The sequence below is a fragment of the Coregonus lavaretus genome (assembly GCF_964263955.1).
Source record: "Coregonus lavaretus genome assembly, chromosome: 25".
Taxonomy (NCBI): Eukaryota; Metazoa; Chordata; class Actinopteri; order Salmoniformes; family Salmonidae; genus Coregonus; species Coregonus lavaretus.
The window spans coordinates 14,483,129-14,498,462 of NC_140012.1; the positions used below are offsets into that span (position 1 = coordinate 14,483,129).

Sequence of the window (15,334 nt, forward strand, 5' to 3'; positions counted from 1 at the left end):
TCCAGAGTTCCTCTGTGGAGATGGGAGAACCTTCCAGAAGAACGACCATCTCTACAGCACACCACCAATCAGGCCTTTATGGTAGAGTGGCCAGACGGAAGCCACTCCTCAGTAAAAGGCACATGACAGCCCGCTTGGAGTTTGCCAAAAGGCACCTAAAGGACTCTGACCATGTGAAACAAGATTCTCTGGTCTGATGAAACCAATATTGAACTCTTTGGCCTGAATGCCAAGCATCACATCTGGAGGAAACCTGGCTCCATCCCTACGGTGAAGCATGTTAGTGGCAGCATCATGCGGTGGGGATATTTTTCAGCGGCAGGGACTGGGAGACTAGTCAGGAAAGATGAATGAAGCAATGTACGGAGAGATCCTTGATGAAAACCTCCTCCAGAGAGCTCAGGTCCTCAGAATGGGGCGAAGATTCACCTTCCAACAGGACAACGACACTAAGCACACAGCCAAGACAACGCAGGAGTTGCTTCAGGACAAGTCTCTGAATGTCCTTGAGTGGCCCAGCCAGAGCCCGGACTTGAACCCGATCGAACATCTCTGGAGAGACCTGAAAATAGCTGTGACGCTCCCCATCCAACCTGACAGAGCTTGAGAGGATCTGCAGAGAAGAATGGGAGAAACTCCCCAAACACAGGTGTGCCAAGCTTGTAGCGTCATACCCAAGAAGACTCGATGCTGTAATCGCTGCCAAAGGTGCTTCAACAAAGTACTGAGTAAAGGGTCTGAATACTTTTGTAATTGTGATATTTCAATTGATTTTTAAAACATTTGCAAGCATTTCTAAACCTGTTTTTGCTTTGTCATTATGTAGTATTGTGTGTATTGATGGGGGAAAAAACTATTTAATTCATTTTAGAATAAGGCTGTAACGTAACAATGTGGAAAAAGTGAAGGGGTCTGAATACTTTCGGAATGCACTGTATATTATGGAGATAGTTTGCCATGATACCAATATCGCAATATTTTTTCTGTCAAAGCCCTAGTTGTTAGGTGCAGGTTATAGTTTATACAATGGTTCGTATAATGATGGTTTGTGAAGGTAACTTGTCATTAATTGATTTTCTTTGCATTCGGGCTACTACAAACCTGTACAGTGCCAATGTGCCTTCCAAGTCTTCCGAGGTGCCTTCTCCTCAGTCCTCATCCATAGCCCTTTAATGTCCTCCATGCAGGTAACATAATGGGAGAGCTAAACGCATAAAAAAAAACGATAGCCCTCCAAAATGACCGGGGTATTCATGAGTTGTCAAAAGGTAGGGCTTTCAATTACGACTGGGCTAACTGCAGGGGTATTGAAGTGGCACTTTGACGCATGCAGCGGTAATGCATTATTCTGCTGGTTTAGTGTAGTCCCAAATTGCACTCTATTCCCTATATAGTTCCTACTTTTGACCAGGGCCTGTAGTGTACTATGTGCTGTAGGAAATATGGTGCCATTTGGGAAGCAGCCTGTAAGAAACCTCCAAAAAACCAAAAACATTTGATTCTTAGCAATGAATATTCTTATATCGCAGTTTGTTTATAAATTGCTTTAAAAAAGTGGCTGTTTTGCATAATAATCCAACAATTCCCTGTATTTTTTCATTCTCTATAACCAGTTGTGCTTCATGCATTATTTCTCACGTGCTCGCTCTCTCGCGCGCTCTCTTACTCACACTCTTGCATGCTCTCTCGCTCTTGCGTGCTCTCTCGCTCTCTTGCTCGCGTGCTCTTTATTTTTTTAGGGGGTAGATCAGCTTTAATATTGCAGATAGATTGTAACTTCCATCAATGTAATTGTCTGCATCACTTCCAATCCCCCATATGTTTTTTTCCCTATATATATATATATACACACACACACACACACACACACAGTGGGGGGGAAAAGTATTTAGTCAGCCACCAATTGTGCAAGTTCTCCCACTTAAAAAGATGAGAGAGGCCTGTAATTTTCATCATAGGTACACGTCAACTATGACAGACAAAATTAGATTTTTTTCCCCAGAAAATCACATTGTAGGATTTTTTATGAATTTATTTGCAGAAACAATAAGTATTTGGTCAATAACAAAAGTTTCTCAATACTTTGTTATATACCCTTTGTTGGCAATGACACAGGTCAAACGTTTTCTGTAAGTCTTCACAAGGTTTTCACACTGTTGCTGGTATTTTGGCCCATTCCTCCATGCAGATCTCCTCTAGAGCAGTGATGTTTTGGGGCTGTCGCTGGGCAACACAGACTTTCAACTCCCTCCAAAGATTTTCTATGGGGTTGAGATCTGGAGACTGGCTAGGCCACTCCAGGACCTTGAAATGCTTCTTACGAAGCCACTCCTTCGTTGCCCGGGCGGTGTGTTTGGGATCATTGTCATGCTGAAAGACCCAGCCACGTTTCATCTTCAATGCCCTTGCTGATGGAAGGAGGTTTTCACTCAAAATCTCACGATACATGGCCCCATTCATTCTTTCCTTTACACGGATCAGTCGTCCTGGTCCCTTTGCAGAAAACAGCCCCAAAGCATGATGTTTCCACCCCCATGCTTCACAGTAGGTATGGTGTTCTTTGGATGCAACTCAGCATTCTTTGTCCTCCAAACACGACGAGTTGAGTTTTTACCAAAAAGTTATATTTTGGTTTCATCTGACCATATGACATTCTCCCAATCCTCTTCTGGATCATCCAAATGCACTCTAGCAAACTTCAGACGGGCCTAGACATGTACTGGCTTAAGCAGGGGGACACATCTGGCACTGCAGGATTTGAGTCCCTGGCGGCGTAGTGTGTTACTGATGGTAGGCTTTGTTACTTTGGTCCCAGCTCTCTGCAGGTCATTCACTAGGTCCCCCCGTGTGGTTCTGGGATTTTTGCTCACCGTTCTTGTGATCATTTTGACCCCACGGGGTGAGATCTTGCGTGGAGCCCCAGATCGAGGGAGATTATCAGTGGTCTTGTATGTCTTCCATTTCCTAATAATTGCTCCCACAGTTGATTTCTTCAAACCAAGCTGCTTACCTATTGCAGATTCAGTCTTCCCAGCCTGATGCAAGTCTACAATTTTGTTTCTGGTGTCCTTTGACAGCTCTTTGGTCTTGGCCATAGTGGAGTTTGGAGTGTGACTGACTGAGGTTGTGGACAGGTGTCTTTTATACTGATAACAAGTTCAAACAGGTGCCATTAATACAGGTAACGAGTGGAGGACAGAGGAGCCTCTTAAAGAAGAAGTTACAGGTCTGTGAGAGCCAGAAATCTTGCTTGTTTGTAGGTGACCAAATACTTATTTTCCACCATAATTTGCAAATATATTCATAAAAAATCCTACAATGTGGTTTTCTGGATTAATTTTTCTCAATTTGTCTGTCATAGTTGACGTGTACCTATGATGAAAATTACAGGCCTCTCATCTTTTTAAGTGGGAGAACTTGCACAATTGGTGGCTGACTAAATACTTTTTTCCCCCACTGTATATACAGTGGGGAGAACAAGTATTTGATACACTGCAGATTTTGCAGGTTTTCCTACTTACAAAGCATGTAGAGGTCTGTAATTTTTTATCATAGGTACACTTCAACTGTGAGAGACGGAATCTAAAACAAAAATCCAGAAAATCACATTGTATGATTTTTAAGTAATTCATTTGCATTTTATTGCATGACATAAGTATTTGATACATCAGAAAAGCAGAACTTAATATTTGGTACAGAAACCTTTGTTTGCAATTACAGAGATCATACGTTTCCTGTAGGTCTTGACCAGGTTTGCACACACTGCAGCAGGAATCTTGGCCCACTCCTCCATACAGACCTTCTCCAGATCCTTCAGGTTTCGGGGCTGTCACTGGGCAATACGGACTTTCAGCTCACTCCAAAGATTTTCTATTGGGTTCCGGTCTGGAGACTGGCTAGGCCACTCCAGGACCTTGAGATGCTTCTTATCGAGCCACTCCTTAGTTGCCCTGGCTGTGTGTTTCGGGTCGTTGTCATGCTGGAAGACCCAGCCACGACCCATCTTCAATGCTCTTACTGAGGGAAGGAGGTTTTTGGCCAAGATCTCGCGATACATGGCCCCATCCATCCTCCCCTCAATACGGTGCAGTCGTCCTGTCCCCTTTGCAGAAAAGCATCCCCAAAGAATGATGTTTCCACCTCCATGCTTCACGGTTGGGATGGTGTTCTTGGGGTTGTACTCATCCTTCTTCTTCCTCCAAACACGGCGAGTGGAGTTTAGACCAAAAAGCTATATTTTTGTCTCATCAGACCACATGACCTTGGATCATCCAGATGGTCATTGGCAAACTTCAGACGGGCCTGGACATGCGCTGGCTTGAGCAGGAGGACCTTGCTTGCGCTGCAGGATTTTAATCCATGACGGCGTAGTGTGTTACTAATGGTTTTCTTTGAGACTGTGGTCCCAGCTCTCTTCAGGTCATTAACCAGGTCCTGCCGTGTAGTTCTCGGCTGATCCCTCACCTTCCTCATGATCATTGATGCCCCACGAGGTGAGATCTTGCATGGAGCCCCAGACCGAGGGTGATTGACCGTCATCTTGAACTTCTTCCATTTTCTAATAATTGCGCCAACAGTTGTTGCCTTCTCACCTATTGTCCTGTAGCCCATCCCAGCCTTGTGCAGGTCTACAATTTTATCCCTGATGTCCTTACACAGCTCTCTGGTCTTGGCCATTGTGGAGAGGTTGGAGTCTGTTTGATTGAGTGTGTGGACAGGTGTCTTTTATACAGGTAACGAGTTCAAACAGGTACAGTTAATACAGGTAATGAGTGGAGAACAGGAGGGCTTCTTAAAGAAAAACTAACAGGTCTGTGAGAGCCTGAATTCTTACTGGTTGGTAGGTGATCAAATACTTATGTCATGCAATAAAATGCAAATTAATTACTTTAAAATCATACAATGTGATTTTCTGGATTTTTGTTTTAGATTCCGTCTCTCACAGTTGAAGTGTACCTATGATAAAAAATTACAGACCTCTACATGCTTTGTAAGTAGGAAAACCTGCAAAATCGGCAGTGTATCAAATACTTGTTCTCCCCATTGTTTGTATATGTATATATATATATATATATATATATATATATACACACACACACTACCGTTCAAAAGTTTTGGGTCACTTAATTTCCTTGTTTCCATGAAAATAACATCAAATTGATCAGAAATACAGTGTAGACATTGTTAATGTTGTAAATGGCTATTGTAGCTGGAAATGGCTCATAAAAAAGGAGAAAAAAAACGGAATATCTACATAGGCGTACAGAGGCCCATTATCAGCAACCATCAGTCCTGTGTTCCAAGTTTATCATTTTAAAAGGCTAATTGATCATTAGAAAACCCTTTTGCAATTATGTTAGCATAGCTGAAAACTGTTGTGCTGATTTTAAAGAAGCAATAAAACTGGCCTTCTTGAGACTAGTTTAGTATCTGGAGCATCAGCAATTGCGGATTCGATTACAGGCTCAAAATGGCCAGAAACAAAACTTTCTTCTGAAACTCGTCAGTGTATTCTTGTTCTGAGAAATGAAGGCTATTCCATGCGAGAAATTGCCAAGAAACTGAAGATCTCGTACAACGCTGTGTACTACTCCCTTCACATAATAGCGCAAACTGGCTCTAACCAGAATAGAAAGAGGAGTGGGAGGCCCCGGTGCACAACTGAGCAAGAGGACAAATACATTAGTGTCTAGTTTGAGAAAGATACCTCACAGGTCCTCAACTGGCAGCTTCATTAAATAGTACCCGCAAAATATCAGTCTCAACGTCAACGGTGAATGGGCGACTCCGGGATGCTGACCTAGGCAGAGTTGCAAAGAAAATGTCCAGTGTCTGTGTTCTTTTGCCCATCTTAATCTTTTATTTTTATTGGCCAGTCTGAGATATGGCTTTTTCTTTGTAAGTCTGCCTAGGTCAGCATCCCGGAGTCGCCTATTCACCGTTGTAACCATTTTTCCAAGCATCTCCGTGCAGTCAGACCTTTGATTATTTTGTGCCACAAGGCCTCCATCTTTGCAATCATCGGTAGCCTAGGCCCCTCTCTCTCGCTCTCTCTCTTCAGCAGCAGGCACAAGTGTGCACACGGAGTGATAGGACAAAAGCCAGCAAGTACTGGCTAAAGGAAACCCTGGTGTGTGTGTGTGTGTGTGTGTGTAAAATGGTGTAGACATGCGTCATACAAGTATGTTTGCTTGTCTAATAAAGCCAGAGCAGGGCTCCTGTTACCGTCTTGTGTGGTGTTGGACCACAACAGCTGATGGCTTGGTTTCACCAGTGTGTTTTCATGAGTCCCCCGCCTGTAGCTGTAAATTATTACTCCTCAGTCTTCTGCTAAGTTTCTGTCTCTCTCGCTCTCAGCCTCTTTCTCTTTCAGCCTTCTGGTGGTCAGAATTGTTGTCCAAGACAGTAGTTTGTTGTGTGTGTGTACGTTCTTGCTTGTACTCATCTCAGACGTATGAAGAGGGCCTTGGGTAAACATTAACGTGTTGGGGAGGGGGAGCTCAAGTAGTGTACTTAGGGCTCATTGCCTTGTATCTGTCCCACACACACACAAACAATCCTCGTGTGTGTGCGCATCAGGGTTTCCGTTTTGAAAATTTGGCGCCAGGCAATGTGACCGGCAAGATTTTTATTTACCGGACATCCATATGCATTGGGTGCGTAATGCATTAGGGCACCACCCACGGTGCTCAAAATCACATTTAGATTATTGTAATTCATTTTAACAGAATAGAAATTAGCCTGTATATTTCTAATAAAGTAGAATGATGTTCTTATACCAACATGACAGTTTTCATAAATTAATATAATATATTTTTTAAACATTTATCCTAGAAGAACAAGTCACCTGCCTACACAGGAATAAAACACAACTTCAAAATATAATATTTGTATAATATAATTTGTGAACAACCTGTCCTAAAGGCTATTTGTATGAACATTTTAATTAATAAATAACAAAAAACTGCTGTTTTCAAATGCAATCTAGGCCTCTAATTTAATTTAGCCTAGGCATGAACATTTTAGTTAGGCTTAATAAATAAAAAGGTTAAGTTTAGCTAAAATGCAAAAAAATATATACTTTTTACATTAATTTGACAAGCTGGATCCCTTCTAGCCATGACCTTTCCGGCCCGCCACACTCCTGCTGCGATTCAGAATCACAGCAGTGGAAAGAGGACACTAGGTGACCACAAAATGAAGGAATTATTAAACTGATGTTGGACAATCAAATTCGATATGTAAATAAACAATTCGTTAAGGCTGGTTCATTGAGGGAGCTTATTTTACGATGCTTCTGTGAAACGAGGCGCGCACCATACTTTTATTAAAGCACTTGTTTCCAAAGCTTATTGATAACTGTTTCCTACTATAGGCAGTTGGCTGCCTTGTGATTGCAACATAGTACTCTCCGATGTGAATAGTTGGCAACAGTTTTTGGTTTACAAGTGCTACTGCATAAACTCAACTGAAATGCACCAATTACGCATAATACACATCATTAATGTACTATAGTCTATTAATCCATTCCAAATCTTTATACAATACATGACAAAGGGGCGGCATATGTTGAGCTTGCCTAGGGCGGCAGCAGAACTGCTAGGACCGGGCCTGACTAACACAATTTGCTTCTAATTTACTTGCATTTGAGCCGCTACTGTTGGGAAGTCAAAACTGTCCAACTCCTAGGAGCAGCTTGCGATGCCAGTCAGCCTTGTTACTTTGTCCACTCTGTTGTGGAGAAAGAATCCCCTCTCGGCGGGCACACTGGGGGATAATCAACACAATGGGGATAATCAACACAATCTTTGCCAATTTTGCCCAGTTGGGGTACACTTAGCTGAAGTCCCTTATGAGGACCTTGCGTCTTTTGTGTGAGTAATAATAGAAACACACGTCCAACACTAATTTCCCAGCAGCTTGAGGATTTATTAGCCTATGAAGTATATTTGCCTTTGAAGTCGGAGCACAACGACTGGTATTTCCATCAATGAATAAAAAGCGTTATTTTGCAATGGATCGTTTTCTTTTCTCCCGGAAAATTTGGCCGGTAACAATTCTATTTATCAGCTTTTCATTAGTTTTATCGGCCAAAAGCCTGTATTTACCGGCTAACGCACGTGTCAAACTCATTCCACGCAGGGCAAAGTGTCTGCGGGTTTTCGCTCCTCCCTTGTACTTGATTGATTGAATTAAGGTCACTAATTAGTAAAGAACTGGTTGTCTAGGTCTTAATTGAAAGGAAAAAACAAAAACCTGCAGACACTAGGCCCTCCATGGAATGAGTTTGAAACCTTGGTGTGCACAGTGTGTTTTTGCGTGACAGATAGTGCCCATGTTTACAGAAAATGCCTTGCTTCTCAAGACTCACACTGCCGTGGGCGCGGTGAACCTGCCGGTCTGTGTCCACTTGATTTAGAGTAGGATCATGGTTGAAAGTTGAGGTACACTCAGTTCATTGTTTCCTGCAGTGCTCTATCCTGAGCCAGCGATGTTTTTTCTCTCTCTTTATTATTTTATTTTGTTCATTATTAATATCCCAGCAACAGGTTCAGCCAATGGGCTTCTTTTAAGCAGAAAGGAGAGGAGCCAAGGTTTTTGTGTGCACTCCTGTGTGTGTGTGTACACGGTGCTGGCTGTTGTCTCCAATCATTCCTGCTGTTTGAGCTGTCCTGGCTCGTGGTTTAATAGGCATTCATTTAGACGCGCTCTCCCCACAGGGCTTGTTTGTTACGGGAACCAAGAAAGACCAATGTCTTCTATCCCACCCACACTCTATCTCTCTGTATCATCTCACTCTACTCTGACTAATGAAAGAAGAGGTGCTATATTCCAAGACACTGATCACTCCCAGTATCAGAAATCACCTTGAATTAGGAGAAATTGACTAAACTTTAAATTGGCTTGTTTGTTTTTAGACAGGGTACTGTTGCAGATGGTTGGAGTATGTGTTGATCAATGGTTCTCATTTGAGGTGTTCTAACACTGTTCTAGTAGAAAGGGCTGATGTGGGTTTTTGTGTGATTTAAATGTGACGTAACTTCATGTACTTAACTCATCATGGTGTAAGTTTAGTTGTTTTCCTGTTCCCCCTGCAGTCTCCCACTAAAGCTGTGTACAACGCCAGACACTGGAACAGAGAGCCAGAGGAGCTGCCCCCGCCACCCGTACCCCGATCAACCACTGCAACCGTAAGTTACCTCCTAGTCAACACCAAGGGGTGTCGCCCACCACAGACTATACCCCCAGCTAGCTAGAGGTATGAGATTTCTGCAGCTCGTGGACACTGCACCCTTCCCATTCTCCTCAGCCTCACTCACTCACAACCTCCCTCCACCACCAATGATGCTCGTCAGTGTTAGCTGGGGCGCTGCGCCACAGCAAAATCATTGCCGCCACGGCCCCAAAATATGGACCATGAAACAAATATTTCTGCCGAGACGCACTTTGAAGATGCTGGAACAGTCCACAATTACTTTTCCTCTGCAAACAAAACGAGTAATGAATAGAAAAATCTGAAACTATTCTACTATGGGGTTAGCTATTTACATAGTCCGCTTGTGTATTCTATGGAGAGAAGTATTCCACTCGGTGCATTCCAATAAAGAGTGCGATAGGGAGGGATTTCCCAAAATCTAATATACAGTGGGGGAAAAAAGTATTTAGTCAGCCATCAATTGTGCAAGTTCTCCCACTTAAAAAGATGAGAGAGGCCTGTAATTTTCATCATAGGTACACGTCACCTATGACAGACAAATTGAGCATTTTTTTCTCCAGAAAATCACATTGTAGGATTTTTTATGATTTTATTTGCAAATTATGGTGGAAAATAAGTATTTGGTCACCTACAAACAAGCAAGATTTCTGGCTCTCACAGACCTGTAACTTCTTCTTTAAGAGGCTCCTCTGTCCTCCACTCGTTACCTATATTAATGGCACCTGTTTGAACTTGTTATCAGTATAAAAGACACCTGTCTACAACCTCAAACAGTCACACTCCAAACTCCACTATGGCCAAGACCAAAGAGCTGTCAAAGGACACCAGAAACAAAATTGTAGACCTGCACCAGGCTGGGAAGACTGAATCTGCAATAGGTAAGCAGCTTGGTTTGAAGAAATCAACTGTGGGAGCAATTATAAGGAAATGGAAGACATACAAGACCACTGATAATCTCCCTCGATCTGGGGCTCCACGCAAGATCTCACCCCGTGGGGTCAAAATGATCACAAGAACGGTGAGCAAAAATCCCAGAACCACACGGGGGGACCTAGTGAATGACCTGCAGAGAGCTGGGACCAAAGTAACAAAGCCTACCATCAGTAACACACTACGCCGCCAGGGACTCAAATCCTGCAGTGCCAGATGTGTCCCCCTGCTTAAGCCAGTACATGTCCAGGCCCGTCTGAAGTTTGCTAGAGTGCATTTGGATGATCCAGAAGAGGATTGGGAGAATGTCATATGGTCAGATGAAACCAAAATATAACTTTTTGGTAAAAACTCAACTCGTCGTGTTTGGAGGACAAAGAATGCTGAGTTGCATCCAAAGAACACACCATACCTACTGTGAAGCATGGGGGTGGAAACATCATGCTTTGGGGCTGTTTTTCTGCAAAGGGACCAGGACGACTGATCTGTGTAAAGGAAAGAATGAATGGGGCCATGTATCGTGAGATTTTGAGTGAAAACCTCCTTCCATCAGCAAGGGCATTGAAGATGAAACGTGGCTGGGTCTTTCAGCATGACAATGATCCCAAACACACCGCCCGGGCAACGAAGGAGTGGCTTCGTAAGAAGCATTTCAAGGTCCTGGAGTGGCCTAGCCAGTCTCCAGATCTCAACCCCATAGAAAATCTTTGGAGGGAGTTGAAAGTCTGTGTTGCCCAGCGACAGCCCCAAAACATCCCTCTGCATGGAGGAATGGGCCAAAATACCAGCAACAGTGTGTGAAAACCTTGTGAAGACTTACAGAAAACGTTTGACCTGTGTCATTGCCAACAAAGGGTATATAACAAAGTATTGAGAAACTTTTGTTATTGACCAAATACTTATTTTTTTTGCAAATAAATTCATTAAATATCCTACAATCTGATTTTCTGGATTTTTTTTTCTCATTTTGTCTGTCATAGTTGACGTGTACCTATGATGAAAATTACAGGCCTCTCTCATCTTTAAGTGGGAGAACTTGCACAATTGGTGGCTGACTAAATACTTTTTTTCCCCGCTGTAGGCTGCATAAACAGGCTACATTTATTTAGTAGGCTACTCACACTTTTACCAGCCACACTGGTTTACACTTTATATGGCCTGCGTGTATGGTCAATACAAATACAAATACAAACAGATCACCGACCATATCGAATCCCACCGTACCTTCTCTGCTATGCAATCTGGTTTCCGAGCTGGTCATGGCTGCACCTCAGCCACGCTCAAGGTCCTAAATGACATAATAACCACGATCGATAAAAGACAGTACTGTGCAGCCGTCTTCATCGACCTGGCCAAGGCTTTTGACTCTGTCAATCACAGCATTCTTATTGGCAGACTAAATAGCCTTGGTTTCTCAAATGACTGCCTCGCCTGGTTCACCAACTACTTCTCAGATAGAGTTCAATGTATCAAATCGGAGGGCCTGTTGTTTGGACCTCTGGCAGTCTCTATGGGGGTGCCACAGGGTTCAATTCTCGGGCCAACTCTATTCTCTGTGTATATCAATGATGTCGCTCTTGCTGCTGATGACTCTCAGATCCACCTCTACGCAGACGACACCATTTTGTATACATCTGGCCCTTCACTGGACACTGTTAACAAACCTCCAAATGAGCTTCAATGCCATACAACACTCCTTCCGTGGCCTCCAACTGCTCTTAAACGCTAGTAAAACTAAATGCATGCTCTTCAATTGATCGCTGCTTGCACCCGCCCGCCCGACTAGAATCACTACTCTCGGCGGGTCTGACTTAGAATATGTGGACAACTACAAATACCTAGGTGTCTGGTTAGACCGTAAACTCTCCTTCCAGACTCACATTAAGCATCTCCAATCCAAAGTTAAATCCAGAATCTGCTTCCTATTTCGCAACAAAGCCTCCTTCACTCATGCTGCCAAACATGCCCTCGTAAAACTGACTATCCTACCGATCCTTGACTTCGGCGATGTCATTTACAAAATAGCTTCCAACACTCTACTCAGCAAATTGGATGTAGTCTATCACAGTGCCATCCGTTTTGTCACCAAAGCCCCATATACTACCCACCATTGTGACCTGTACGTTCTTGTTGGCTGGCCCTCACTACATATTTGTCGCCAAACCCACTGGCTCCAGGCCATCTATAAATCACTTCTAGGCAAATCCCCGCCTTATCTTAGCTCATTGGTCACCATAGCAACACCCACCCGTAGTATGCGTTCCAGCAGCTTTATCTCACTGGTCATCCCCAAAGCCAACACCTCCTTTGGCCGCCATTCCTTCCAGTTCTCTGCTGCAAATGACAGGAACGAACTACAAAAATCTCTGAAGCTGGAGACACTTATCTCCCTCACTAACTTTAAGCATCAGTTGTCAGAGCAGCTTACCGATTACTGCACCTGTACACAGCCCATCTGTAATTAGCCCACCCAACTACCTCATCCCCATATTGTTATTTACATTATTTATTTTGCTCATTTGCACCCCAGTATCTCTATTTGCACATCATCTTCTGAACATCTATCACTCCAGTGTTAATACTAAATTGTAATTATTTTGCACTATGGCCTATTTATTGCCTTACCTCCATAACTTACTACATTTGCACACACTGTATATAGATTTTCTATTGTGTTATTGACTGTACGTTTTGTTTATTCCATATGTAACTCTGTTGTTTTTATCGCACTGCTTTGCTTTATCTTGGCCAGGTCGCAGTTGTAAATGAGAACTTGTTCTCAACTGGCTTACCTGGTTAAATAAAGGTGAAAAAAAAAAAAAAAAAACAGCAGGCGTATTTGAATAAGTTAATAATCAGAAGTACACTTCACCAAGCAAGCAGCCCTGTCCTCATCACATTCTCACTTAGTTAACGTTGGCTGGCTAGCTAGCCAGCATGTTAGTTAGTTTAGCAATCTAGCCAGCAAGGTATCTAGCTAGCAGTCTGTGCTACGTATGTGCAAAAAATTGCCAAAGACTCCAGCCACCCTAGTCATAGACTGTTCTCTCTGCTACCGCACGGCAAGCGATACCGGATCGCCAAGTCTAGGTCCAAAAGGCTTCTTAATAGCTTCTACCCCCAAGCCATAAGACTCCTGAACAGCTAATCTCTGTTTATTATCTATGCATAGTCACTTTACCTCTACCTACATGTACATATTACCTCAATTACCAAGACTAACCTGTGCCCCCGCACATTGACTCTGTACTGGTACAACCTGTGTATAGCCTCACTACTGTTATTTTATTCTTGCTCTCTCATTATTTGTTATTTTTCATTTATTTATTTATTTTTATTAATTTTTTTACTTCAGTTTATTTTAGTAAATACTTTCTTAACACTTTGTGGCACCTTGCCAACCCTGGAATTAATTAGCCTGTTAAGAATGCGCTGCTCTGAACGCTTCTGAGTCTTAAAGATAATGTTAGCCCTATAATGCCCTCCTCCCTCGGACTGCTAGAAGGGACTCAGAGCCTGTGTGTGTGTGGGCACATGTGAGTGTTTTTACTGCGCCTTATCTGGTCTTATGTAAGGGGCAGGAGGCCGTTGGCTGGTGTTCAACAGCATGAATCGCCAGCAGCAGCAGCAGGGCCGTGTGCTGAGCGGGTGTTTGGTTCTGCTTTTCTCCCTCTGACACACTATCTCTATTTCTGCCCATTCCCTCTCTCTCTCCGATTCTGCCTCTCTCCCCCCTTCCTCCCTTTAAACCCCTTCCCCCCTCTATCTTCCCCTCTCTCTCTCTCTCTCTCTCTACCAGGCCAGCCAGTCGAGCGGGAGCAGCAAAGAGGCCAACTCGCACAAAGACGACGGCCTGTTCAAAGCGCCGCCATGCCCACCGCCCAAAGTCATCAAGTCTGTGTCGTTCCCCACCGAGCCCTACCAGGACATCGTCACTGCACTGAAATGTAGGAAAGAGCACAAGGAGGTGAGCGCCAACACAACAACACTCTGTTCTACCCATCAAACCATCATTGTGGTCTGGAACTCGGTATCTGTAAAGCACAGCCTATAAGTGACTCCCTGCTTAAATAAAAGTTGAATAAAATAAAAACACAAGAAATTGCCCTGGGGCTGTCTATCAAGTCTCAGAGTAGGTGTGCTGATTTTAGGAAGAGTTTTCCCTTCCGGATAAAAATGAATATGTTTATGGACAGGGGGACCTGATCCTTGAACACTTTCTTTTATTTTTATTTTTTATTTTTTTTTCTCTCGGGGGAATGGATCAGCTTAATATTGCAGATAGATTGTATCTTCTATCAATGTAATTGTCTGCATCACTTCCAATCCCCCATGTTTATTTTTATTTTTTATATATATATTCCCCTTTATTACTTTTCAACCCCACCATCCTTTCCCTACTTGGAGTAAATTAGTGAACAACAACGCCCAGGCCTCTACTTCCGGTCTATACTTACTATCTACACCTTATGGACAGAGTTAATTTTACAATTTCTTAATATGGGCCCTGGTCTACAATGTTAAAAATGGATTTGAACAAATTCATGGATGATCAATCAGTTTAGTCCTGATCATACTTACCTGGTTTGGTCAGGTGTAAATCATCTTATTTAGAAATAGACTCCGTGAAGTGATTACTCTACCTTCCTAAACAATGGTTCATGTAACCATCTGTAGTTATTTGTGTGGTGTCTTACATGCTAAGCAGTATTAGCCCCGATAGGAACTGCAGTGTGGGCAGTCACAGAAGCAGGAGCAGCGTAATGGGCATCCCACATCCTTAAACTCCACCAAAAGTTAACATTTGCTGTTTTGTTTTTGTGCGCTTGGCTTCCGACCGAAAAGGCAGGCTGCGGGCGCATAGCTCTCATGCTAAGAATAGCAGGATTGAGCTATATAGCTCGATCTAGTATCTACCTCATCCCTGCTCCACACTCGCTGCGAATCCACTAACTATTACCCTACTCCCCCACATCAGAATTGGTCATTAGCGTGCTAACAATTTAAGTGTGTCGCGTAACTATTAAGGGATATGTGTTATGCGATTAGAATGTGAGAGAAATATGGTGATGATGGCATGGTTCCTTATTGTTTGTACACTATCAGGGGGACTTGGGCTGTGTTTGAAATTGCGCTCTATTCACTATACTATATAGTACTTGAACCAGGGCACTACCATTTGCTGCA

The 15,334-nt window shown here is 43.1% G+C and overlaps 1 protein-coding gene across 2 annotated transcripts in view; it reads left to right on the forward strand.

Moving 5' to 3' along the window:
- The window catches only part of LOC311101061 (wings apart-like protein homolog), a 62,368-nt gene that overhangs the window by 25,273 nt on the left and 21,761 nt on the right, over window positions 1–15,334 (forward strand). For both annotated transcript variants that reach the window (XM_084142101.1, XM_084142102.1), the window contains exons 6-7: window positions 9,099–9,191; window positions 13,947–14,114. In XM_084142101.1, the coding sequence (XP_083998227.1) occupies window positions 9,099–9,191; window positions 13,947–14,114 (261 nt within the window). The remainder of the gene's footprint in view (window positions 1–9,098; window positions 9,192–13,946; window positions 14,115–15,334) is intronic.